Below are 26,713 nucleotides of genomic sequence, written 5' to 3' on the forward strand. Positions count from 1 at the left end.
CTAGAGAAAGCTAGTACTGAACATAGAGAGTGGAGGTTGGTGACCAATTCATGGGTACTCCACACTGTCATGACCATTGCTAATTGGAATGGAATCCTAAATATAGATGGACTCACCCACAGAAACTATGAGGAAAACAAGTTTTGATTCTCACAGTATCTTTGCTGGTCAGAACACACCATATTCCTTCATTGGCATTTCAACTTCCAAAATTGAAGGAAGGCAGAGAACCGACTTTGCAGTGGAGTTTGGTATTTGAGCCAAGCACATTTGGACAAATCAGTGTGGTAAATTAATTAAAGCTCTTTACCAAGGATGGATAGGGATTCCTATAGAACTCCAGACACCGCTTAAAAGCATTGGGAGGGAAGAGGAACACCATCAGGCTATTTTACAAAATTACTTTATTAGTAAGCTAGCAGCTCACGTGTAGGCATTTTCAGGGAGCATCCTCCCTGTTCTGCATTAGTATATGCTACCCCATGACATTGCAGTAATTTTTGTGGAGAACGTCATAAGTTGCAGGGGACTAAGCTGGTCATTATCTTTCATAGCAAGTCCAAAACATTTTCTGGTAATTATCACAATGCTGTCTGTGGGAGCTTGGTGTGCGCAAATTGCCCGTCGCGTTTCCTACATTATAACTGGCTGTAAAGCACTTTGGGACGTCGAAGTCGTGAAAGGCGCTACAGAAGTGCAAGTGTCTGTCTTAAAGAATGTTGAAGAACTGGTGTCTGCATAACAATATTTTAATAACAAATTAATCACAAGTGTCTTAGTTTCTTAATCAACTATCCATTCTGGAGCAAACCTCTTTGTAAAGAGAGCAATGTTCCTACATACAATCCATCGGACACTAGAGTACTCCCATTACCAAAATGTTACCCCAACATCCACAAGTTGTTTACAAGATTTTGCCACAAACTCAATAAGGGGAATGTTATTTTCACTTCAATGCAAGCCTATAAAAATGGCACCAAAAAACATAATTACTATTTCCAAGTGCTTTGATAGTATTTACATTAGGCAAGTTAGTCCATTTACCATCATTACTACAGCTGACGCAAGTCCTCAGTGCCATTTTCACCAACCTGGTGTTCACTCATTACATATCTCACTCTGGTGCATTTAAGTATTTTACCTTTACTCATTTCACCTAGGAATAGAATACAATTCACTTCAAACTGTCACAGGCATCTCAGATTGATCACACGATAAAAAGGTTTGTATAGCACCGAACTCAGTTACAAGCAGTGCATCAGTGGCCCTACTGCAGTTTAGTCCATGGGTAAAACGGATAAGTTTCCTGCCAAGCAATATGATGCGGTGATCTCCCAGTTGCCTGAACAGCCAGCTTGGCAATGTTACCAAGAGGGGGAAAAAAAGTGAACATGTTAGATGTGAAGCTACTTTAAGCCTGTGCTAGGTTTGAGGGGAAAGGGCACTCCTGATAGATTAGAGATACTGGCTCAGAGAGAAAGGAAACAGCAAGTTGGAGCTCCCATTATTCCCCAATAGAAGCAAACCAACCTTTGATCTACCACCACTAACAGCAATTTGTGAAGTTAAACCTGAAAAGCCATGTTACACAATGTTCGACAAGCTTAAATTCAAGGTTAGAGTACAAGATTGTTTTCAGCTCTGCCAAGCAACGTATGGAGAATATAGCAAGTAAAATCACATACAATATCTACTGTGTATCAGATGCACTTTTACTTGTACCAAATCTTGATTACTCACGCTGCTATACTCATAGAAAGACTCAAATAGCACAACACGAACATACGATGAGATAAATGACAAAGCATCAACAAAATTCTGCTGGGATGCTGAAATTTGAGGACTTTTTTTTTTTAATATATAGTCTTGGTTTGCTAAATATTAGCAAGACAATGACCTCTTCAGTTTGAAATAGCATGTGGCTTGGCACTGGAAGGGGGAGGGAGAGAAGGACAGTGGGGAAAAAAAAAAAATCTACATCTAAAACAAAAATGCGCTTGCATGAAAGAAATCTGAGCCACAGCAAACCTGACAAATTGTCCAGTTGTGGGGAACAGTCACTCCACGATGACTCCTGGCTGTTCAGTCACATTTTGTGCTAACAAAATAGGAGTTATCCAATAATATAAATTAACAGACAGCAAAGTGAGAATTCAGCGGTTAAAACTGAAAGGCACATTTTAAATTAAGTGACTTGGAATAAATAGACTATGAGCAAGAGATAGAAATCTAATCCTCAACACAACCAGAAAAACATCTGATCATAAATGTCAGAAATGTTTACTAGACTGCATCATGTGAAAGACAGGTTTTGCATACCACTGACAGTTGATGGGCAAGGCCGCACTAATGTAACTGAATACCCGAACTGAACTTAAAGCTAGACATTTCTTTTTAAATGCGGACGAAAGAGAGAAATTTAGACAAACTGTCAGCCTGATAACCTGCAGTAGCTATTTTATCTCAAACAGCCTGTGGATTCTCACATCCTCTATTTCTTTAAATAAATAAAGTCAAAATTATAGTTACCTATAATTAATTATCAGGGCAGAGAACAGAAGACTAGGTACTCAGTCAGTAAATACACTCAAGTGCGCCCAACAGATATCAGAAAGCTCCAGTACACTTATCAATACAGCACTTACTCGCTCTTGGAGCCTACCAAGGGAAATTTCTTAATTTTGTAAGTTGTATGCCTTAGATATAGCCCCAACACCTTTAAGCTACAAGAATCACACCAATGTGTATCCATACTATTTTCCAGAAGCACGATTCCATTTTGCAAGCATCTTTTATAAAATAAAGAGTTGTGCTCAGTTTAAATAGACACATGGGTTATGTTGAACACAATGGAATAGGCCAGCTACTTGGGGGTCCACATTGTAGAAGGTGGAGAGGAGACAAGGTCCAAAACGGAATTCTGTAACACTGATCAGATAAGGTCTAAACTGAATGTTCCGTGGTTAATGGCGTGCAACGCCTTTAAAAGCACAGTGCGAGACATTTCAACATGAGCATCACATTCAAATCTAATTGGCACCAACTCAAGCCATCTCTGTCCAAGGGGCGGCAAAATATAATGTGCAAGAAAGTAAAGTGCAAGAAGGAAGGTCTGAAATGGGAGTGTGTAGGTGAGTTGCCAGAAGTAATCTAGAAAGACGCATCTACCAATCAATGCAAAAGAAGTGCGCATTGCACTCGGCTCCTTGCCTCACCGGTTTGTGTTTGGGTGGGGGGGTGGGGGGAAAGTGTATAAAAGAATGCTTCTAAGCATGGTTATCCCCTTTCAGCGAGAAGCACCATATGCTATACTTTTCCCAGGACACCACATTACCAGGAACGTCTGTAGTGTGCCACCTGCAGTGGGTAAGCAGCCACAAAGGATTATATTCGAGTTAGGCCCAAACTGTTGGGCTATTAACTGATGGCATACAACAAGCAGGATATTGTCTTTACTTCGGAGCTACTCCTTAGGTACATGACCATCCCTTCAAAACTAAATCCTGCCTTGTGCGGCTTTTATTTTGTCACTCAATCCAGTCCCCACAAGAGCCATTGGGCTTTTTGCTTCGGAAGTCCTGCAGAAGCCATTTTCCCACCCCCCCCCACCCTCGAGATTTATTTTCCTATAATAAATAAATTACAACTTTCAGCCAGAAATAGCAGAAGATCTTCATTTTCCATCAGCTGGGCGTGGAGGCCGACGACACTACAAATGGTGCCTCCAGTCCGTTCATCCTGCAGCTCGTATTTGTTAATGGGAGTCCAGTCATGTCCAGTGCCCCACAGTCACTGCAGTCTCATTCTCTGCATAAGCGGCGGGCTTGGAGGGGGCTTCGGTTTAAGAAGCAGCAGAGCAGCAGGCCCCAGTGCTTAGCGGCTGCGGTTCATCATCATCAATGATCTGTATGCCCCGCCGTGTGTTGCCCGCCCGACTGGGATCGTTCTCTCTTGCCGCTTCCTCTGCTTGGGCAACTTCAAGCATCTCTGAAAAGGAGGGAAAATAAAAACGTTTTAGGAACTCCCAAAGTACTGACCACGTCATTAATAGAAAGTGGTTGGGGGGGGGGGGGGGGGGGGGGGTAAAAAAGGAAAAAAAAGACTTGCATTTATATAGCTCCTTTCACAACCTCAGGACTTCCCAAAGCACTTTACAGCCAATGATGTGCTTTCGTAGTTACTGTTGTAGGAAATGCAGCAGCCAATTTTAACACAGCAAGCTCCCACAAAACAGCAATGTGATAATGACATGACCAGACCATTTTTTTTTTTTTTTTTTTTTTGTGGTGTTGGTCAGGGGATAAGTATTGGCCAGGATATCAGGGAGAAGTCCCTTGCTCCTCTTCAAATAGTGCCATGGGATCTTTTACATCCACCCAAGGGGAGGCAGACGGGGCCTCAGTTTAACGTCTCATCCTAAAATAGCATTGCTGCACTGGACATTTTCTGCATCTTTGGGACAGCTGCAACATTGTTCTGAAAGACACCACCGCTCCAATGTTTGACACTGTAGCACAAACTTCCCATCCATCCCCCAACCTCCAAATAAGTTTCTGTATTAATTATTTAAAAAAAAAAAAAAAAAAAGAGGTTGAATATGTAGCACCAGCCACATAAGGAGATATTCAATTTAAATGGGCCAGAACTTCGGGTCCCCACGGGTGAGTATGCGCTGGGTACTCTTGCGTAGGCCCAACAAAAGTGCCAGTTTCATGCATGCACGGGAAACCGGAACTTCCGTTCCCTTAAAAAGGAAGGGGTTCACAGGTCGAACGTGTGCGCCGGAGAGGCAGCGCGCACGCCTGGAACTTCCTTTTTTTTTTTTTTTTGCGGGTTTCTCCGGGAGGGCAAGTCTCCAGGAGCTACGCTTCTAAAAAGCAGTCGCAAGGCCTGCTTTTAACAAGGTATGTGGTGAATTAAGTTAAATTAAAACATTTTTTCCACAGGTTTATTATTTTTAAATACTTTAAAGAAAGGCAAGTTTATTTTTAGCCCTGTTAGAAACTAATTATTTTTTCAAAAAATAATTAAACAAAAATTTCAATTTATGTAATTTAGTTATTTTTAAAAATTTTGAAGTTTGTGATTTTTGGGGCTGAATTGTATTCATAGATTCGACAGCTCTTCCTGTCAAATCTATGAATAGAGATTCCCTGCTACCATTGGCTCTCCATGGCCCATGTGATCCCAGGGGACGCATCGAACTAACTGCGCCCCTGGGATACGCAAGCACTGCTCGCCGGCAGTTGGAGTCCCAGGATCGGAATCCCACACGGGCCCACAGCACAACAGCTGGCGCGCTAGGTAAGTGCAGGTCGGAGGCTTGCACCCGCGGGAAGCCTCCAAACCAAATTTTTGGACCATTAATAGGACACGAGACCAAAAGCTTAGTCAAAGAGGCAGGTTTTAAGGAGCATCTTAAAAAAAAAAAGGTGGGAGAGGTTGAACAGGCACAATTGGGTGAAGCACATCACAGCTGAGAGCTAGTCAGAGTTGGAGAACACTCACTCACTTTTACAGACATCAAGAAAGAGTTCCTCAATGCCTTTGTTCACTTTGGCAGAAGTGTGGAAGTGCTTTGCTCCTACAGACTCTGCATACCTGTTGGGGAGGAATTATTTAAAGAATTTTAATGAGTCAAGAGATTGAACATCAAAGACTATAAACAAAAATGTTAATCCGGGGGGCACAGCACGTAGGAGCAGTAATGTAGATTTGCACCCACAAGATTAATATCCTCAACTAGGCAATTATGTGGAGGTGGCAGAAAGCAAGAAGCACTCCCCTTCTGCCACCCTTGTAGCCATCTATTTTTCCCACTGGCAGCAGGTCCTCTCAGCCAGGCAAGGCATGCAACATACAAAGACTCAGAAGGGCGCAGGGAAATAAAACGCAAGTGGCACTTTAAAAAGAGTCACTGCAACACAATGTTCCGAAGAGACTCGCGTTGGTTTAATCAACAGCATTTGTTTAAAGACAGGAGGTAGAGTCAGCAATTCTCAAACTTTTTTGGTTGAAGGACCCCTTTTCAAATAGATTAGTAATCACTGACCCCCCCCATCTAAATTAGAATACTCATATGAAAGTGCTGCGTGTAAACAGAGCATTTCAATTATGCTTTTAAGAAAACAGATATCAATGAGACGGGTGTGCCTGCTTCTCACTGCAGAGTCCGTCTACCCTTGGTGTGATGTTTCTCCCCAGCAGAGGCAGCTTAAACTCCACCATATTTCCTGAAAATGTTGGTGTAGCAATGCTAAGGAAACTCTACCAACTGTATATCGAGGTGGCATGGTTTTGGCCACACACTGCTTTGTGTCATAGCACAGTCTGCGATCGGCTGTGAAGAGGGCTCTTCTCGTGGGTTAAGCGGAGTTTGTCTGTGGTTGCCTTCCTTGTAGAATAGCATAGCATTTTATCCAGGGAAGAGGACTTGCGATTTTTGTTGGTAAACAACTTGGGAATTGATTCTAAATGGGTTTGTAACCTTCAGGCATCTCCCCTCCTAGGTGAGACAGCCAGCCCACTCTGCGCTGCACATGTGGCGGCCGCACTTGCCCATTATTTCGCGGACCCCCTGGAAAGTCTCTATGGGGCTCCTCCCCTCCACCAGGGGTCCGCGGACCCCAGTTTGAGAACCTCTGCATTAAAAGAGCAACGAGATGATTCAGGACTCACGAAGAGCGTGGTTTGCTTGCCCAGCCCACCGATCTAAAAGCAGGTTAACAAAATAAAACAGGTTAAAAGAGAGGGCTGGCTATAATGATGCACTTCAAAGGCTAATTGAGCAGTGTTGGTTTAAAGGCTTGAAGACTTCCAACATTCTTCAAAACAAATTTCTAACCAGGACAAACCATTCCTGCAATTAGAACACAATGTCCTCTCCACAGAAACAGAGCACAATCACTTCACTCACCAAGCGAGGGGGAAACGACGCACGGCTGTCCGTACAGAGCGCTCCGAGCAGGATTTAGCAATAAATGTCCCCGTGAAGCAGGTGATTGCACTATACGCCTTTCCATTATATAAATATATACATAACAGAAGCAAGAGATCAGAACAGATCCTTACCACCGAGGTCCCGAGATTAAAGGTCCTTTCCTCGAAAGTTGAATTAAAACAGTTTGACTGCAAGGGTGGGGCAGCGCAAAGCTAAACGTCATCCTCCCCCTCACTCAACATCCGCTCAAAATGTACTTTCCTGCTGGGTCACTGGACAGTGATTAGAAGTAGGAAAACCCTGGAAACTGGCCAATTTGCACGTTCCCTACCAGTACGCACACCGAGATCCCCAAACCAGGGATTGATTGTTGCTGTCCTGATTCTCGACGTTAAATAGACTGTGCACTCAGTAACGATTTGAAGGGCTCAATATCACACTGGGTGCTGCATTTACCCCCAAAGCGAAAATAAAAATATCACTTAAAAACCAGTTTACAATAAATCCCTTAACACCAACTCCAATGTCAAAGCTGTGTCCCATACACACACTCCTCAGCAGCTAGCTGGCTAAAATCCAGCTCCAGTTTTCCCCAAAGGTTCCATTCAGTGCCTGATACATACGCCTCTGCTTCTTCAATGGACACAGTCCGATCCTTCTCCAGGTCAGTTTTATTCCCTGCGAATTCAACAAAGCAATTATTAAAGAACAGTAACCTCCAGACACCAAAATTGTAAGCTCGCTGAAAATTGCTGCAAGTTTTTTTTCCCCACCCCCCCCCCCCCCCACAAATTTGAGAGTCCAAGTTGAAAGGTCAAGGCCCGCAGAGCAAGATCTCGTAAAGGCTAAATTCAAAACAAACACAGGAGAAGGCCAATGCAGCAGTAATGATTAAAAGGAGGCTAGGCTTGGGGTTGTTAAAAAAACCCTCAAGATTGTAGAAGGGACACAGATTGAGAGAGAAGAGTCCTGGCAAAGGAATTAGTTCCCAGTTTATGGAGACTCCATAAATCTGGTCTGATGTTGCAGGCTTTAGTGAAGGAGTAGCCAACACCTCCTTGCTCAAACTGTTATACGTGGCAATGATGATTTTACTTGGCTGTCATTTTACATCAGCAAATAGGAACACATTATGCATGGGACAAAACTGCATTAGCATGTCTGATCTGATATCTCCATATGAACATTGATACTTGAACCCTTTCCTACACACAAGTGCTAACTCCCTCTCACCATCACACATTTACGTTGCACTGAGGCACTTTAAGTTGGTCAATCATGCCACAACTATCTTTGCACCACACCAGATGCAAACATGCTGTGATCACCAAGTGTCTCCACTGAACATTCCGATCGGGACAGCAGCCGACACATCCTGCACCCCAATCCAAGCAGTTTTATCACACACAAAAAGGATACTGAACCGATGTTTAGTGTGAGGGCCAACTTTAGTGATACCTTATGGGCTCTGCTGTTCCACCTCTTCCTTTTAAAAAGGTTACTAATAAATTACTTGAGACATTGACATAGCAGAATTGAATGGGGAATGCCAACATAGCAATTTACAAATAGTATACATGGACAGAAAAGTCAGCAAATATTCATAGAAAGTTACAGCACGGAAGGAGGCCATTTCGGCCCATCGTGCCCACGCCGGCCAACAAAGAGCTATCCAGCCTAATCCCACTTCCCAGCTCTTGGTCCGTAGCCCTGCAGGTTAGAGCATCCCAAGTGCACATCCAAGTACTTTTTAAATGTGGTTAGGGTTCCTGCCTCTACCGCCCTTTCAGGCAGTGAGTTCCAGACACCCACAACCCTCTGGGTGAAGAAATTTCCCCTCAAATCCCCTCTAAACCTTCCCCCAATTACTTTAAATCTGTGCCCCCTGGTTTTTGACCCCTCTGCTAAGGGAAATAGGTCCTTTCTGTCCACTTTATCTAGGCCCCTCAATTCTATACACCTCAATAAGGTCTCCCCTCAGCCTCCTCTGTTCCAAGGGGGAAAAAACCCAGCCTATCCAGTCTTTCCTCATAGCCAAGATTCTCTACTCCCGGCAACATCCTTGTAAATCTCCTCTGTACCCTCTCTAGTACAATCACATCTTTCCTGTAATGTGGTGACCAGAACTGCACGCAGTACTCCAGCGGAGGCCTAACTAGTGTTTTATACAGTTGAAGCATAACCCCCCCTGCTCTTGTATTCTATGCCACGGCTAATAAAGGCAAGCATTCCGTATGCCTTCTTAACCACCTTATCTACCTGGCCTGCTACCTTCAGGGATCTGTAGACATGCACTCCAAGGTCCCTTTGTTCCTCTACACTACTCAGTGTCCTACCATTTAATGTGTATTCCCTTTCCTTCCCAAATGCATTACCTCACACTTCTCCGGATTGAATTCCATTTGCCACTGTTCTGCCCACCTGACCAATTTATTGATATCTTCCTGCAGTCTACAGCTTCCTTCTTCAGTATCAACCACACAGCCGATGTTAGTATCATCTGCAAACTTCTTAATCATACCCCTTATATTCAAGTCTAGATCGTTGATATTTGGAAGCAGGGTTTATGGACAGAAAGGGGGTCAAGTTAACCACCGCCTGGGTGGCATTCTGAGGGAGAGGATTGCCCACCCATTGCAGAACCCGCCCAACTTTCGTTCCATTGACTTTAGGGGAACACCATCATCTGCAAGTTGCCCTCCAAGTCACGTGCCACCCTGACTTGGACATGGTATCAGAGCACAGAAGGAGGTCATTTGGCCCATCATGCTTGTGCTGGTTCTTGGAAAGAGCTATTCAATTAGTCCCACTCCTCCACTATGGGAGCACCATTACCACATAGACTGCCGTAGTTCACCGAGAAGGCCCACCACCACCTTCTCAGGGCAACTAGGGGATTGGCAATCAATGCGCCTTGCCAGCATTGCCCACAACACAAGAACAATTTTTTAAAAACACCATCACACAATTAAAAAAAAAATTTTTTTTAAAAAGACAATTTAAAAAAATTGGAGGGTGGAGGAAGACAGAGAGAAGACAAAGCAGCATCCACTTGTAGGTACAGGAATAATGGTACCGGCATAACGATATTATACAAAGAGTGTTTGGGGTGCCTAACGGGACAATACAGGAGAATGACAATGTTAAGAACTCACATACCTACGATACACAGACAGATTTCACTGCCAAGCATCTTCCGCAGCTCTTTCACCCAGTTCTTCACCTGCAAGATTAAAAGACATTCAATTCACCTTTACAAGATCGGACGCCACCAACATGAGCTACAATCCAGGCAGATTAATATAGAGGGGCAGGAAACAGTTACATCGGATTTACTGTACAGACACAGGCCATTCGGCCCAACTGGTCCATGCCGGTGTTTATGCTCCACATGAGCCTCCTCCCACCCCTCTTCATCTCACCCCATCAGCATCTCCTTCTATTCCTTTCTCCCTCATGTGCTTATCTAGCTTCCCCTTAAATCCATCTCTACTATTCGCCTCAACCACTCCGTGGTAGCGAGTTCCACATTCTAACCACTCTCTGCATAAAGAAGTTCCTCCTGAATGCCCTATTGGATTTATTAGTGACCATCTTATATTTTATTATCCCCCTGTGGTAAACCACTGTCATACCTGTCTGTGTCTGTATGTGTATTCCACTAGGTACAGGTCTGGACATGCCTCGGCTGACTCCTCCCACTATTCCAGGTATATAAGTGACTACCTCCCAGTCCCTTAGTATTCTGGACGGGTCGACCACTCGAGACAAGACCTTCATTCTTTAGTTAATAAAAGCCTGATTGTTACTCGCTCAACTTCAGTCTTTTGAGTAATTGATGGCGCATCACCCCCCCCCCCCCCCCCCAGTTTTGGAATCCCACACAAGCGGAAATTTTTTCTACGTCTACCCGATCAAACCATGATTTTAACAGACCTTTAGGGCTGGATTTTCATTCAGGAGTCGGGTTGGAGGCGGAACTACAACTCTCGGGGTTGTAGTCCCGCCTCCATCGAGATGCAGCCAATCCACGCGACTAACTTGATTGACCTTGTTGAGCCCGCCCAGCAGGCTCAGCAGGCCAATTAAGGACCACCCGGCAACAGGTGACGTCACAGACTGACATTTCATCGGTCAAGACATTTTGACAGATGAAATATCAGTGTTTCACAGCTGTTTAAAGCTGTCAAACACAGTCTTCTAACCCGAGTCCTTCTCCACAGACTCAGTTAGAAATCTCTCCTGACAGAAAGCTGCAGGCTGTCACTTTTGACAGTTCGCAGCCATTCTGCTTTCTGTGCCGGTGAGATGAGGGACTCCCCGAACCTAAAGGAAGGAAGGCTGAAAAGGTAAGAAAAGGTAATTTACACTTCTTTAATCACTTTAGATCCAAACACACTTACCTATGCACTCATCGCTCACCTGAACACCCGACATCTCGACCCCTCCAACCCAACGGCCCGACTCCAACTTGGCGTGGTTTGGAGCCGTCGGGAATCCCACAGTTCAAGCTTAAAAATAGGGATTAGGCTAAAAACTGCCTGTTAACTACCTGTTAACAGGCAGTTAATTGGCACTAATCCCTTCCTGCCTCGGGGAGGCGGGTCCCCACCTCCTTTGAAACTGGCATGGAGGCGGGTTGGGGGCAGGATGGTGTCGGGACCCCCGATTTTGGGAATTTAACCCCTCCGCATGCCTCCAATCCCGACTCCATGGCACACTGAAAATCGAGCCCTTAGTCTCTGAATAGCAAGAGTGCCAATAGTCCAATTGTTAGTCTGGTGTATTAGCAAACCCCTTAATTGCTCCATGCATAAACTCAATATTATTGTATTTATAGCGCAAAGCATCAGAATGCGTCACAAAATAAAGCACTTTTGAAGTGCAATGACGTGTGTTAATTCGCTTGCACATCATTAACTGATCAGGACTTAGTGGTACGTTTGCCTCCATGTCAGAAGTTTGTAGATTTAAAGCCCACTTCAGGACTTGAAGAGCCAACACGATAGCGCAATGCTGAGCAAGTACCACACGGTCAAGTGCTTATTCTCATGCTTCAGGTGGGCGTTAAGGACCTCAATGTCCTATTCAAGGAAGAGCGGTGAATGTTCCCAGTAACATCTCCCTTAACCATCACAAACAGATGAACTGCCAGTTCATCTCACTGCTGTGCGCGGGGATCTGGTTGGCGGTTATCCTTCCTTTCCTCTCCGCCTCGCTACCTCTCTTTCCTCCTTTAAGACACTCCTTAAAACCTACCTCTTTGACCAAGCTTTTGGTCACCTGCCCTAATTTATCCTTTCATGGCTCGGTGTCAAATTTTTTGTCTTAAAATACTCCTGTGCAGCGCCTTGGGAAGTTTTACGACGTTAAAGGCGCTATATAAATACAAGTTGTTGTTGAAGTAATCCATTGTACACAGGAACAGGAGGAGGCCATTCAGCCCCTCGGGCCTGTTCCACCATTCAATTAGATCACGGCTGATCTGTACCTCAACTCCACTTACCAGCCTTTGCTTCATATGCTTCCAATACCCTTACCAAACAAAAAAATCCAAATCTACTGATCTTAAGGTTTTAAACATTTCAATTGACACAGCATCCAGAGACTTTTGGGAGGAGAGTTCCAGATTGCCACTCCCTCACAATGAAAATTTAAATTGCTGCAAAGTTTATTTAATTTTTCAAGTAATAAAGTATTCTATATAATTACCTTCAAAAGGTTTTTTTTTGGGGTGGGTGGGGGGTTTCAGTAATTTGTCAAAACAAAACACATCACAGTATAAACAGAATGTGTGAACTGGGCTGGAAATGGTAAAACGTCGATGGAGGAGAACGTGTTCACTGAACAGCAAACGGGTATCAGGAGATACAGAAAATGCTTTAGGGTTTTCACTTTCTATTTACTGTACCTCACAAATGGATACTACTGCTGGTTTAAAAAAGGAACGCCAAACGTAGAGATCACAGAAGGTCAAGTAGCTCACCTTCTGAAATGAGTCTTCATCGGTGATGTCATATACTAATATGGCACCATTTGAATCTCGGTAGTAGATCGGGCCCAAAGCGTGAAACCGTTCCTGCCCGGCTGTGTCCTGTACAGGAGGAGGAGAGAATTTCAGATCCGGAATTCTGCCACGCGGGGGGGGGGGGGGGGGGGGGAAGAGGACTCGAGAACACAATTCAAAAAAAGGACAAGAAAAAACATCAAATCCATGGAAACTCATTCTCAACAGTTACAATGAAGGAAGGAAGGCTGGGGCATTAACTAATGTTCTCGTCTCTATTTCCCCCTTGACCTGATCGATCATTCCAAGAAAAATCAGACGTCTACTCACGCAACCAGCCTGATGTATAAAGCGACATTTTAAGTGCTTTTTTTAAGTTTAAAAAAAAAATCTTGTTAAAAAAAGTACATTCAAGATTTAAAGATAAACAAATGACTCTGGACGCTGCTAATTATCACACAAGTTATTTTCCTCCTTACGAACCCAGAAACTCAGCAGACATGGGTTTTTTTTTTGCTGGAGTTTGAGACTCAAGATTCACTTCTCTCAAATTCTCTCTCTCTCTCCCCTAAAGGCATGAACTCCACCCCACACACCCTCTCAAGGAGCCCATTTCCAAAGGCAGCAGTCACCTTGTGGTATCCCACCAAAGCGGCCTTATGCAGGCCTAGATTAGCGAGTGGAAAGTCAAGTGTCTTGGACACCCCCTTCTCCACCCTCCCCACCCATGACATTACCACAATGTACAAGAACTTCACATCTGTTGGACGGAGTATTAATCAGGAAATAGTTGAGGCTTGTAATAAGGGAACAGCTATAATTATGGGGGATTTTAATTATCATATTAACTGGACAAATCAAATTGGGCAGAGCAGCCTTGAGGAAGAGTTCATTGAGTGTATTAGGGATGGGTTTCTTGAGCAGTATGTAACTGAACCGACCAGGGGGCAAGCAACCTTAGATTTGGTCCTGTGTAATGAGACAGGATTAATTAAAAATGTCCTAGTAAAGGATCCCCTTGGAATGAGTGACCATAACATGGTTGAGTTCCATATTCAATTAGAGGGTGAGAAGGTTGGATCTCAAACAAGCGTGCTGAGCTTGAATAAAGGAGACTATGAAGGTATGAGAGCGGAATTAATTAGAGTGGACTGGGAAAATAGATTAAAGGGTAAGACGGTACATGACCAGTGGTGTACATTTAAGGAGTTATTTTACAACTTCCAAAAAAAATATATTCCACTGAGGAAAAAAGGGTGTAAAAGAAAAGATAGCCATCCGTGGCTAAGTAAAGTAATTAAGGATAGTATCCGACTAAAAACAAGGGCATATAAGGTAGCCAAATCTAGTGGGAGGATGGAAGATTGGGAAGTCTTTAAAAGACAGCAAAAAATAACAAAAAGATTGATTAAGAAAGGGAAGGTAGATTATGAAAGTAAATTAGCAAAAAATATAAAAACAGACAGTAAAAGTTTCTATAGTTATATAAAAAGAAAAAGGGTGGCTAAAGTAAATGTTGGTCCCTTAGAGGATGAGACCGGGAAATTAATGGTGGGAAACATGGAGATGGCAAAAACACTGAACAATTATTTTGTATCAGTCTTTACAGTAGAGGACACTAAGAATATCCCAACACTGGACAAACAGGGGGCTCTAGGGGGGGAGGAACTAAATACGATTAAAATCACTAAGGAAGTGGTACTTGGTAAAATAATGGGACTCAAGGCGGATAAATCCCCTGGACCTGATGGCTTGCATCCCAGGGTCTTGAGGGAAGTAGCGGTAGGGATTGTGGATGCATTGGTAATAATTTTCCAAAACTCACTGGACTCAGCAAAGGTCCCGGCAGATTGGAAAACTGCTAATGTAACACCCTTATTTAAAAAGGGTAGTAGACAGAAGGCTGGAAACTATAGACCTGTTAGCCTAACATCTGTGGTTGGTAAAATGTTAGAGTCCATTATTAAGGAGACAGTAACGGGACATTTGGATAAACATAATTTAATAGGGCAAACTCAACATGGTTTCATGAAGGGGAAGTCATGTTTAACAAATTTGCTTGAGTTTTTTGAGGAAGTAACATACAGGGTGGATAAAGGGGAACCAGTGGACGTAGTGTATTTAGACTTCCAAAAGGCATTTGACAAGGTGCCACACAAAAGATTATTGCTCAAGATAAAAAATCACGGGATTGGGGGTAATATTCTGGCGTGGGTGGAGGATTGGCTCTCTAACAGAAAGCAGAGAGTTGGGATAAATGGTTCGTTCTCAGATTGGCAACCAGTAACTAGTGGTGTTCCGCAGGGGTCAGTGCTGGGTCCCCAACTCTTTACAATCTATATTAACGATTTGGAGGAGGGGACCGAGTGTAACATATCAAAGTTTGCAGATGATACAAAGATGGGAGGGAAAGTAGTGAGTGAGGAGGACATAAAAAACCTGCAAAGGGACATAGACAGGCTAAGTAAGTGGGCAGAGATTTGGCAGATGGAATACAATACTGGAAAGTGTGAGGTTATGCACTTTGGCAGGAAAAATCATAGAGCAAGTTATTATCTTAATGGCAAGAAACTGGAAAGTACTGTAGTACAAAGGGATCTGGGGGTCCTGGTGCACGAAACTCAAAAAGTTAGTATGCAGGTGCAGCAAGTGATTAAGAAGGCCAATGGAATGTTGGCTTTTATTGCTAGGGGGTTGGAATATAAAAACAGGGAGGTATTGCTGCAGTTGTACAAGGTATTGGTGAGGCCGCACCTGGAATACTGCATACAGTTTTGGTGTCCATACTTAAGAAAAGACATACTTGCTCTCGAGTCAGTACAAAGAAGGTTCACTCGGTTAATCCCGGGGATGAGGGGGTGGTCATATGAGGAGAGGTTGAGTAGATTGGGACTCTACTCATTGGAGTTCAGAAGAATGAGAGGCGATCTTATTGAAACATATAAGATTGTGAAGGGGCTTGATCGGGTGGATGCGGTGAGGATGTTCCCAATGATGGGTGAAACTAGAACTAGGGGGCATAATCTTAAAATAAGGGGCTGCTCATTCAAAACTGAGATGAGGAGAAACTTCTTCACTCAGAGGGTGGTAGGTTTGTGGAATTTGCTGCCCCAGAAAGCTGTGGAAGCTACATCATTAAATAAATTTAAAACAGAAATAGATAGTTTCCTAGAAGTAAAGGGAATAAAGGGTTACGGGGAGCGGGCAGGAAATTGGACACGAGTCTGGGTTCGGAATGGTCATGGCCCTGTGGGTAGTGGAGCGGGCCCAGGGGCCGTGTAGCCTTGTTCTGCTCCTACTGTGTTCTAATTCTGTTAGATTTCAGGAGATGGTTTTATTCCTGTTCCTGGCTGGGGTGGAGATCGCCTTTACAGAAGGTAAGTACTGTAGAAAATATAGGGACAGAGTGATCTCCTGGAAGAATTTCGATCGCCTAGATGGGTCGGAGAGGAATTTCCCAGATTTTTTTCTCCCAAATTGGCCATTGGGTCTTTATCTGGTTTTTCGCCTCTCCCGGGAGATCACATGGGTTCGGGTGGATGCAGAGTGATAGAAGATTTGAGGTTAGGATCAGATCAGCCATGATCTTATTGAATGGTGGAGCAGGCTCGAGGGGCCGATTGGCCTACTCCTGCTCCTATTTCTTATGTTCTTATGTTCTTATCACAACCAGTTCCTTTCATTTTCGACTTGGCCGTTTAGATTGCGGTTATGATAAGTAGTTAAAAACCACTTGCAGGGTTGAAACATCATTTGAGTCTTTAATGATGTGAACTCAGCCTTTTTCATGGTACAAGTCCTGTAATCCAAGATAACAAAAACATCCACGTACCAAGTGCACTTTTAACTGAACCTTTTAACTAACAACGAGCGACATTGCCACCTTTGGGTAAGCCAGAAACAGCCAGCTCACCAAACTTCACTGCTTGCTCACATATTGGAAATTTGGCCCAAAATTAACTGCTCTGAACGAAATGCAACAAATTTATGGCAAGCACAGTGACAATTACCATCATTGCACCAGTAACCAAGGGTGGGGAGGGGCACGCAGGCATGCAAAGCAGGTCATTGTTTGTGGGTGACCAGGTATTTACAGCGGAACCGAGATCCAGTGGGTTTCCACCTTGCACCATCTGCATCCCAAATTTCTGTGTGTGGGGGTGGGGGAAGGTGCAAAGTGGATGGACCCTCCAACCGCTCCCTGCAAATCCAGGCCAAACTTTGGGGGCATGCATGATTGGAGACTTCTGCAGGCCTCCCCAGGAATTCCACCCATTATTACACTGGCTGAGAACAGGATCGATCACCAGGGAGGGGCGGGGGGGGGGGGGGGGGGGTGGAGAGAAAGAGATGGACAGAACGTTGTCTGCAGCGGTTAAGAATATTTTCAGCCGCCTTCAACTTCAGCCCAAATCGCACCTCAGGAGCCCTTTATCGGAGCGCCAGGGATGCTGCTGCTGCTGCTGCTCTGACTTACAACATCTCATTGTGGTGGGTCACCGTCACCCCTCTACAGACACAGGCTGCTGCCCCACCCCCCAGACTAAGAAAATGACCACATCCCTGACAATTTGAACCAGGTCAATGCCAGGGCACAATGGCGGCTAGAAGTCCCACCACATTTCCAGCAGTTTCCCCCCCCCACCCGCAACTATCTGAGCGTGCAAAGCACTTTATCAGAGTACACTCGGTCAAATGCTGCCTTGAAGTCAAGGGCAGGCACTCTCGCCGCTCTAGAATTCAGCCTTTTTGTCCAGGTTTGGGCCAAGGCTGTAATGGGGTCTGGAGACGACTGGTCCTGGCAGAACCCAAACTGAACTCTGGAGCAGGTTTGGTGTCTGGCTTAAATTTTGGTGAAGTTTTCACATCTTCCACTCAAGACAAATCAGAACGTTTAGTTCAAAAAAAAAAACCCAGGACGAGAGCAACCCCGACTACAGCCAGGTCCTACCAAAGTCTGACTGATAGTTTTTGCCATTATCACAACCCATCCAATTTATATTTTTTGTAGCATTATAGTGCAGATGGAATTCTTTTAATAAACCATATAGCTTCAGTGCAACAAATTCTTTAATCACAGAAATGTCAGTCTATAGATTCTCCAAATTTCTTTCTTTCACAGCATTCAAAATATTCACTGGGTTACAGCTAAACCATTATTACCATTTCTGATGAATGGTCCAAGGGTTTCACTAAAGGTTTCACCTGGTGGCACTACTAAAAAAAGGATTAACCCATTAAAACAATCAGACAACAGTGAAGCAGAAATTCACTGGAAGAACATAAGAAATAGGAGCAGGAGGCCATTCGGCCCTTTGAGCCTGCTCCACCATTCAATAAGATCGTGGCTGATCTTCTACCTTATCTCCACCTTCCCACCTGATCCACACATCCATCAATATCCCAAAATCTATCGATCTCTGCCTTGAATATACAGAACGACTGAGCCTCCACAGCCCTCTGGGGTAGAGAATTCCAAAGATTCACCACCCTCTGAGTGAAGAAATTTCTCCTCATCTCAGTCCTAAATGGCCAGCCCCTTATTCTGAGACTTTGACCCCTGGTTCTAGACTCCCCAGACACAGGAAACAACCCCTCAGCATCTAACCTGTAAATCCCTGTAAGAATTTTATGTTTCAATGAGACCACCTCTCATTCTTCTAAACTCTAGAGAATATAGGCCTAGTCTACTCAATCTCTCCTCATAGGACAATCCCCCCATCCCAGGAACCTCTATGGCAAGTATATCCTTCCTTAAGTAAGGATACCAAAACTGTCCACAATACTCCAAGTATGGTCTCACTAGGGCCCTATATAATTGCAGTAAGACATCTTTACTCTATTACAAGAGGATTTGAGTATAAAAGGCCAACATACCATTTGCTTTCCTAATTGCTTGCTGTACCTGCATGTTAACTTTCAGTGATTCGTGTACAAGGACACCCAGGTCCCTCTGAACACCAACATTTCCCAATCTCTCACCATTTAAAAAATACTCTGCTTTTCTATTTTTCCTACCAAAGTGGATAACTTCACATTTCTCCACATTATATTCCATTTGCCATGTTCTTGCCCATTCACTTAGCCTGTCTATATCCCCTTGAAGCCTCTTTGCATCCTCCTCACAACTTACATTCCCACCCAGCTTTGTATCATCAGCAAACTTGGATATATTACATTCGGTCCCCTCATCCAAATCATTGATGTAGATTGTGAATAGCTGAGGCCCAAGCACTGATCCTTGCGGTACCCCAATAGTTACAGCCTGCCAACCCGAAAATGACCCGTTTATTCCTACTCTCTGTTTTCTGTCCGTTAACCAATCCTCAATCCATGCTAGTATATTACCCTCAATCTCATGAGCCCTAATTTTGTTTAATAACCTCTTGTGTGGCACCTTATCGCATGCCTTCTGAAAATCCAAATACACCACATCCACTGGTTCCCCCTTATCTATTCCCTTAGTTACAACCTCAAAATATGAAGATTCTTCAAATACAATTTCCCTTTCATAAATCCGTGCTGACTCTGCCCAATCCTATTATTATTTTCTAAGTGCCCTGTTACCACGTCCTTAATAATAGATTCTAGCATTTTCCCTACTACTGATGTCAGGCTAACTGGTCTGTAGTTCCCCCTTTACCTTCTCCTCCCTTTCTTAAATAGTGGAGTTACATTTGTTACCTTCCAATCTGCAGGAATCATTCTCAAATCTATGGAATTTTGGAAAATGACAACCAATTCATCCACAATCTCTATAGCCACCTCTTTCAAAACCCTAGGATGTAGGTCATCAGGTAATGGGGATTTATCAGCTTTCAGTCCCATTAATTTCTCCAGTACAATTTTTTTGTACTAATACTAATTTCTTTCAGTTCCTCCTTCTCACTTGACCCTTGCTTCTCCACTATTTGAGAAGTTTAATGCGTCTTCTTCCGTGAAGACAGACACAAAGTATTTGTTTAATTTCTCTGCCATTTCCTTATTCCCCATTATAATTTCTCCTGTCTCAGCCTGTAAAAGCAGCATGTTTGCATACCTTGAGACACCACCTCCAGCCTCTCCATTACAACACTATCCCTTGTTTTACCCAACCATGCCTCAGTTATAAATACTACTTTGTTCTTAACCCAGAGTTCTATCACTTGCAGCACAAAACACGAGAACTCAAAACCAGATTAAAAAAGGTGTGTGTGTTTAGCGCACTTAAGGCAGTCTCTGTGGAAACCAGACATTCCTGCTCCCCAATGACACTGTACAAACAGAACTCGTGGGTAAACTGAACAAAGAGACATCAGAAGGTTTCTTTTGTTTAAAAAGGTATCCAAGGTGAAATCCACACACCTCATTCGCTAATCGCTGTTCTGCACCTAGTGAAGATATCAGAATAGTGCAACCAATTGCTCCCACACTGTTCCATCCCCTACTACATTGATAATTGGAGATTCATTTGTTTCAAAGGGGTGCTTCTTCACTACCCTCCCATTTTCTTTTTTAAATGAGTACACCAAGTCCCTCATTTACACCCCCCCCCCCCCCCACACTTACTTTCTGGAGTCACCCCACTACCCACAAAGTTAAAATTGTATGACGGGCTGACAAGGATCTGCCACACAAAACCGTCACTCAAATATTGCCAACCTGATACTTGCCAACTTCCACCAGTCCAAAAACACAAAACCCATTTACACACGGATTGGTATTTATTTTTTCAGATGCATAAAGCACCCTACGTTTGTTTCTTCTCAGCCAAGAGGTTAAGTTCGTTTGAAAAAAAAAGTTAGCAAGCATAACTGAAATGGTTAAAGCTCAGCAGATTTCACTCAAAGGGGTGTACTGCTCCAAAGCAACATCCAGTACTGGCCTATTGATAGGAAAAGGATTCAAATCTGTGCCTGCACTGCCCAATGGATTAGTAACCCATGATCTGAACCACTTGGCCATCTCTTCACCAAAACAGATAGAGAGAGGGAGAAAAAAAAAAGATAATGGCCCAGAAATTCGGGTCTCCATGGGCGAGTACGCACGGGGTACTCTCGTGTGGGCCCGATGGAAGTGCCGGTTTCCTGCATGCACTGCCCATGCGTGGGAAACCAGCACTTCCGTTCCTCTGAACAAAGGGGTTCAGAGGTCAAACGAGTGCGTGGGGAAGTCTGCACGTGCGCTTTGAACTTATGTTTTTTTTTTTTAAAAACAGGTTTCTCTGGGAGGGTAAGTCTTTAGAATTTAGAAATGTAAAAAGCAGGCCCCAAGATAAGTGGTCAATTAATTAAAATTAAAACATTTTCTCCACAGGTTTATTATTTTTAAATACTTTAAAGCAAGTTTATTTTTAGCCCCGTTAGAATATAAAATTATTTTTCAAAAATTTAAATTATTGTTTAAAATAGTTATTTAATGTAATTTATAGTTTATTTAAAAAGAGAGATTTAAAAAAAAAATTATTTGAAGGTTTACTGCTATTTTGGGGCCATAGTCTTCCTGTCAAGACTTATGAATGGGCTTTCCCCTCCTCTGGCTGCCCATGGCCCACGTGATCCCAGGGGACGCATCGAACTAACTGCGCCCCTGGGATACGCAAGCACTGCGCGCCGGCAGCTGGGCCAGGCCCCGGATCGGAATTCCACGGGGCCCTACAGCTCAACTGCCGGCGCGCAAGCTAAGTGCAGGTCGGGAGCTTACACCCGCGGGAAGCCCCCGACCCAAATTTCTGGGCCATTGAAAAAGTAGATGCAGGGATCCTCCAGGGTTTCAATGAGCTGCAGTCACCTCAGAAAATTGTACATACAGCGTTGGACAACACAGGACTGTGACAGTGCATGTTATGAACAAATTATTATACCACCCCAAAGAACATAGCAGTCAACAAGAGTGACAACCAAAAAAAGTCTCACAGCGGGTCAGTTACTCACCCATATCGCAAGATTCACTCGCTTTCCACTGATATTCAATTTCTTAGTCAAGAAAGAGGCCTAAAAATGAGAAGTATTTAAATAGTGGAGACAATAGTTCAACTGTCCTTACAAATGCCAGAGCGCCAATATCTGGCGCCTTTCCACTGAACATGCCAAAGCCATCTTAATGCATACTTAGTGTTTTATTTTAATAAACTTTGTTTAAAATGGACAGCTGATATCAGTAATGAAGAACTCGATCATTTTTGTTTCATAAAGTCCCCTCCTGATTTATTTTAAACCGAGCTAATCCTTTCGTTATTTTAATTGTCCGTATCCCTTGGTGTCATCAACATTTTAAACAAAGAAATACGGCCTGCACAGCTATAGACAGCAAGAGAGAGCAGAAATGAGTGTATGAAGCCAAGTTATAGCAAGGACAACACACACACATATACCTCTTCATTGGGGTTCGGAAATTCCTTCCAATAAATTTAGTCCCAATGATGAAATATTAGGAATGAAACAAATAGGAAAGGTCTAGGAATCGGTTTAAACAGAGGAGTACTGGATTCCGAGGTTTCAAAGTTTCTCAGGAATGTTTCATTTAATTTTCCCACTTGAATATGGGAATTACCAAGCACAGATAAGGAATGGGTTCTAGGCTTAAGGGAATGATTTAAAAAAAAAAAAATTTTTTTTATAAAGTCATCCAATAACAAAGAATGGATCCAACAACAACTACTTGCATTTATATAGCGCCTTTATTGCAGTAAAACATCCCAAGGCGCTTCACAGGAACATTAACAAAATTTGACACCCAGCCACATAAGGAGATATTAGGAACGATGACCAAAAGCTTGGGCAAAGAGGTAGGTTTTATGGAGCATGTTAAAGGAGGAGAGAGAAAGAGAGACGGAGGGGTTTAGGAATGCCAGAGATGAGGGCCTAGGCAGCTGAAAGCACGTCCATCAATGCCGAAACGATTAAAATCGGGGTGTGCAAGAGGCCAGAATTAGAGCAGCGTAGAGATCTCGGAGGGTTGTGGGGCTGGAGGAGATTACAGAGATTGGGAAGGGGCAAGGCCATGGAGGGATTTGAAAACAAGAATGAAAATTTTAATATTGAGGCATTGCCCAACCGAGAGCCAATGTAGGTCAGCGAGCACAGGGGTGAATGGGACTTGGTGCGAGTTAGGATATGAGTTTCGGATGAGCTCAAGTTTACGTAGGGTGGAATGTGGGAGGCCGGCCTGGAGTGCGTTGGAATAGTCAAGTCTAGAGGTAACAAGGGCATGGATGAGGGTTTCAGCAGCGGATGAGCTGAGGCAGGGGCGGAGTCAGGTGATGTCACAGAGGTGGAAGTAGACGGTCTTGGTGATGGCAGGATATGTGATTGGATCCCAGAGATTCCTACATCAAGCCTTTCGTTCTGCTGCTTTATAGTAAATAGCACACAGAAAATACACAGCCAGACTCGGAAAGACAGCAACCAAGCTCTGATGAAGGATCACATCCAAAACATGAACCAGTCTTTCTCCCTCAGATGCTGATTTGCTGTGTACTTCCATCATTTCTGTATCACACAAAGAAAATTGCCTGACTATACCTCTGAAGTGCCTTGGAACATTTTTCTATGTTAAAGGTGCTGTATAAATGAAAGTTGTGGTGCTGTAGGGGCTTTTTTCTCTAGAAAAATAAAGAGAAGGCTTGGGGGGGGGGGGGGTCATTTTAAGGCTCAGTTTTCAGACAAGTCAAATCTCCGTACTGTATAGAAGCTCAACCCATCTACAACAACACATAAAACCCCTCCACACCAACACACAAAACCCCTCTAAATTCTGCATGGTTTTGGAACTGAAATGTACATCCTTGTACCTAATGCTTCAGGCAAGCTTCATAATGCCCAGCAATTTTAAATCTTGGGTCAGCCAGTGGCTCAGTGGGTAACACCCTCGCCTCAGAGTCAGAAGGTTGTGGGTTCAAGTCCCACTCCTGGGACTTGAGCACAAAAATCTAGGCCGACACTCCCAGTGCAGTGCTGAGAGAGTGCTGCACTGTTGAAGGTGCCGTCTTTCAGATGAGACGTTAAGCCGAGGCCCCGTCTGCTCTCAGGTGATAGTAAGAGATCCCACGGCACTAATTGAAGAGCAGGGGAGTTCTCCCCAGTGTCCTGGCCAATATTTATCCCTCAAATCAACATCACCAAAAAAAATCTGGCCATTATCACATTGCTGTTTGTGGGAGCTTGCTGTGCACAGATTGGCTACTGCCTTTCCCACATCACAACAGCCACATCAAAAAAGTACTTCATTGGCTGTAAAGCGCTTTGGGACGTCCAGTGGTTGTGAAAGGTGCTGTATAAATGCAAGTCTTTCTTTATTAAAGAAAATAAATCCCAATCCCAACAGGGTTGGTTTACTTGACACAAATGTCATGCCTTAGCAAATTAGAAGAATTCTCATCAAAGAAACACCACATTGTGGATAATGTCACTGCCTGTTTATAAATAGAACTTAAACTTCACAGGCCAAGGGTTCCCCTTTACCGAGCGTGCAAGGTACACAGCCAATGGCAGACATTCTTACCCACAGTCCTGAACACGGATGAAAGTGCTCTATATATTAAAAAAAAGTTCTAAAACATGCGCTTGCGCTGATCAGCGATCAACTGGAACTAAACGGAAGAGGCCTTGTTTAAAACAGAGGGCTTGTTACCAATTTAAAAAAGGAGATACAGGAATAAAGCAATCCAAAGCCTTGAAAAAGTTACAAATACATTAGCAAAGATTCGCAGTTCATAAATGAAATCTAAACACATTAGATTACAGCCTTGTATATCATACCCAGCATATCCATTATTCTTTGACCTAATTCCAGGCACCACGTTTTAGTTACTCTAAATTCCTTCCTGTCCCCCTTAAAAAAAAAGGGCACAAAACTCACAAGAGGTATTGGGTTTGTCTGTCAGTATTCCTAATCGGACCTGAAACGGAGGCGAAAGTGATCCAACAAAGGCAGGGAACTCGGTTGCTGCAGCGGTGTGTGCAGGCTGCAGCCGGTGACAGAGCTAGGCGTTTTCACAGGCTGAAATAATCGGTGCACAGGACCTCCCATAAAGTGAATATTAATGAAACATAATCACAAGCTTGAATTTAAAAATAACCACTGCATGTAACTATTCCCCTCCCTGTCCTGTAAAGCCAAGAGCAGTATAGATAAATCAGCTGCTATATTAACATTGCGTTATTTGACTGTTGTCCAACACAGATACGGTTGCAGCAGCACGATGGGGCCTGGGGAAATCGACATTTATGCCCCCCAAAAATTGCAGAGACTCCGAAATATTAAAAAAAGGACAAGACCTGTAGTTAAAAGTTTCCACAAAATGAGGAAGGAAATCAGTTCAGCATAGTTGACTCCCCCCAAAAAACGTTTTCAGCCATTTACAAAAAAACAAGATAGGGACAATTGAACATAAGAAATACTGTTAAGTTCCCCTAGGAATTTCCCCTAAAAATAACTCGCGTGTTGTTTTAAGAGCAGTCCTGGCTCCCCCTCGCAGATTAGTTACAACTTCAATCAGTTGCATACTTGTCACTTTCAGCCGCAACAATGTAGCGAGTCGGCGATTAAATCCAGTTACACAATGTATCCAATCCCAATGTATCCATTTAGCCCAGTGTATCCAGTCAGTATCAGGGCACACCGCGCAGACTCGGGCTTGTACACTGCTCCCCGGAGCCCCACTCACCTGTAACGTGGTGATATGCTTATCGCTAAATTTATTCTCACAATATCTCAGCACCAGCGAGGTTTTGCCCACGCAGCCTTCCCCCAGCAGCACTACTTTGAAACAGTAGCTTTTGCCAGCGGCCATAATAATAACAGAAACACTGGCTTGTCAGAAGGAAGTCTCATCAGAGCGGGAGGAGATTTTCTTTTCCGCCCCTGCTGATTCGTGACCCGCTGCTATTCACAACTCTGCTGGAGATTTTTTTTAAGCTGGCAGCAGGCAAATTGTGCGACACACCATTATAAGATGGCGACCTCCTCCTTCCCGAGCGCAGGTAGCGATCAGCTGATGTGTAGAGTGGGCCATAAATGCGGCAGCACCACACCTCCCCCGCCCCTTCCCGCTCTGACAACCCACATCACATGGGGGCAGAGGGAGGAGACTGTTGGGAGTAGTCAATCAAAGTGCCAAAGAAGCTCTGCTTCGGGCAGGTCCACCCTCTTTCACTATGTAGTAACTTAACAGGAATTGCTAGACCAATAATCACCAGAGCCCAAAAGCAAATTTCGTGACCGGTGGGCGCCGCGGGGACTGGAGTGCATAATAGGTCCAAATGACCAAATTTTAATTTAATTTCTGATTTGAGTTTTTAAAAGTTACTGGTTTTTTAGTTATATTTGTTTTTTGATTTGATTTAACACAAGAGGAGAGCCCAAAAGCAAAATACTGCGGATGCTGGAAATCTGAAATGGAACAACAACAGCAACTTGTATTTATATAGCGCCTTTACCGTAGAAGGCGCTTCGCAGGAGCATTAAAAGACAAAAAATTTGACACCGAGCCACATAAGGATAAATTAGGGCAGGTGACCAAAAGCTTGGTCAAAGAGGTAGGTTTTAAGGAGCGTCTTAAAGGAGGAAAGAGAGGTAGCGAGGCGGAGAGGTTTAGGCAAGGAATTCCAGAGCTCAGGGCCTCAGCAACAGAAGGCACGGCCGCCAATGGTTGAGCGATTATAATCGGGGATGCTCAAGAGGGCAGAATTAGAGGAGTGCAGATATCGCAGGGGGTTGTGGGTCTGAAGGAGATTACAGAGATAGGGAGGGGCGAGGCCATGGAGGGATTTGAAAACAAGGATGAG

The 26,713-nt window shown here is 43.8% G+C and overlaps 1 protein-coding gene across 1 annotated transcript; it reads right to left on the reverse strand.

Moving 5' to 3' along the window:
- Positions 1-731: 731 nt before the first annotated feature.
- LOC147105048 (ras-related protein Rab-21-like) lies at positions 732-25,978 on the reverse strand. The gene is made up of 7 exons (XM_086011096.1): positions 25,594-25,978; positions 21,860-21,919; positions 12,927-13,034; positions 10,100-10,163; positions 7,564-7,618; positions 5,513-5,601; positions 732-3,987 (listed from the first exon to the last, which is right to left on the reverse strand). The coding sequence occupies exons 1-7, from the start codon at positions 25,717-25,719 to the stop codon at positions 3,842-3,844; spliced, it is 648 nt and encodes a 215-aa protein (XP_085867222.1). The 5' UTR covers positions 25,720-25,978; the 3' UTR covers positions 732-3,841.
- Between the last annotated feature and the right edge of the window lie 735 nt (positions 25,979-26,713).

This window comes from Somniosus microcephalus, chromosome 18 (assembly GCF_052327205.1).
Source record: "Somniosus microcephalus isolate GS21.2 chromosome 18, FLI_Smic_1.0, whole genome shotgun sequence".
NCBI lineage: Eukaryota > Metazoa > Chordata > Chondrichthyes > Squaliformes > Somniosidae > Somniosus > Somniosus microcephalus.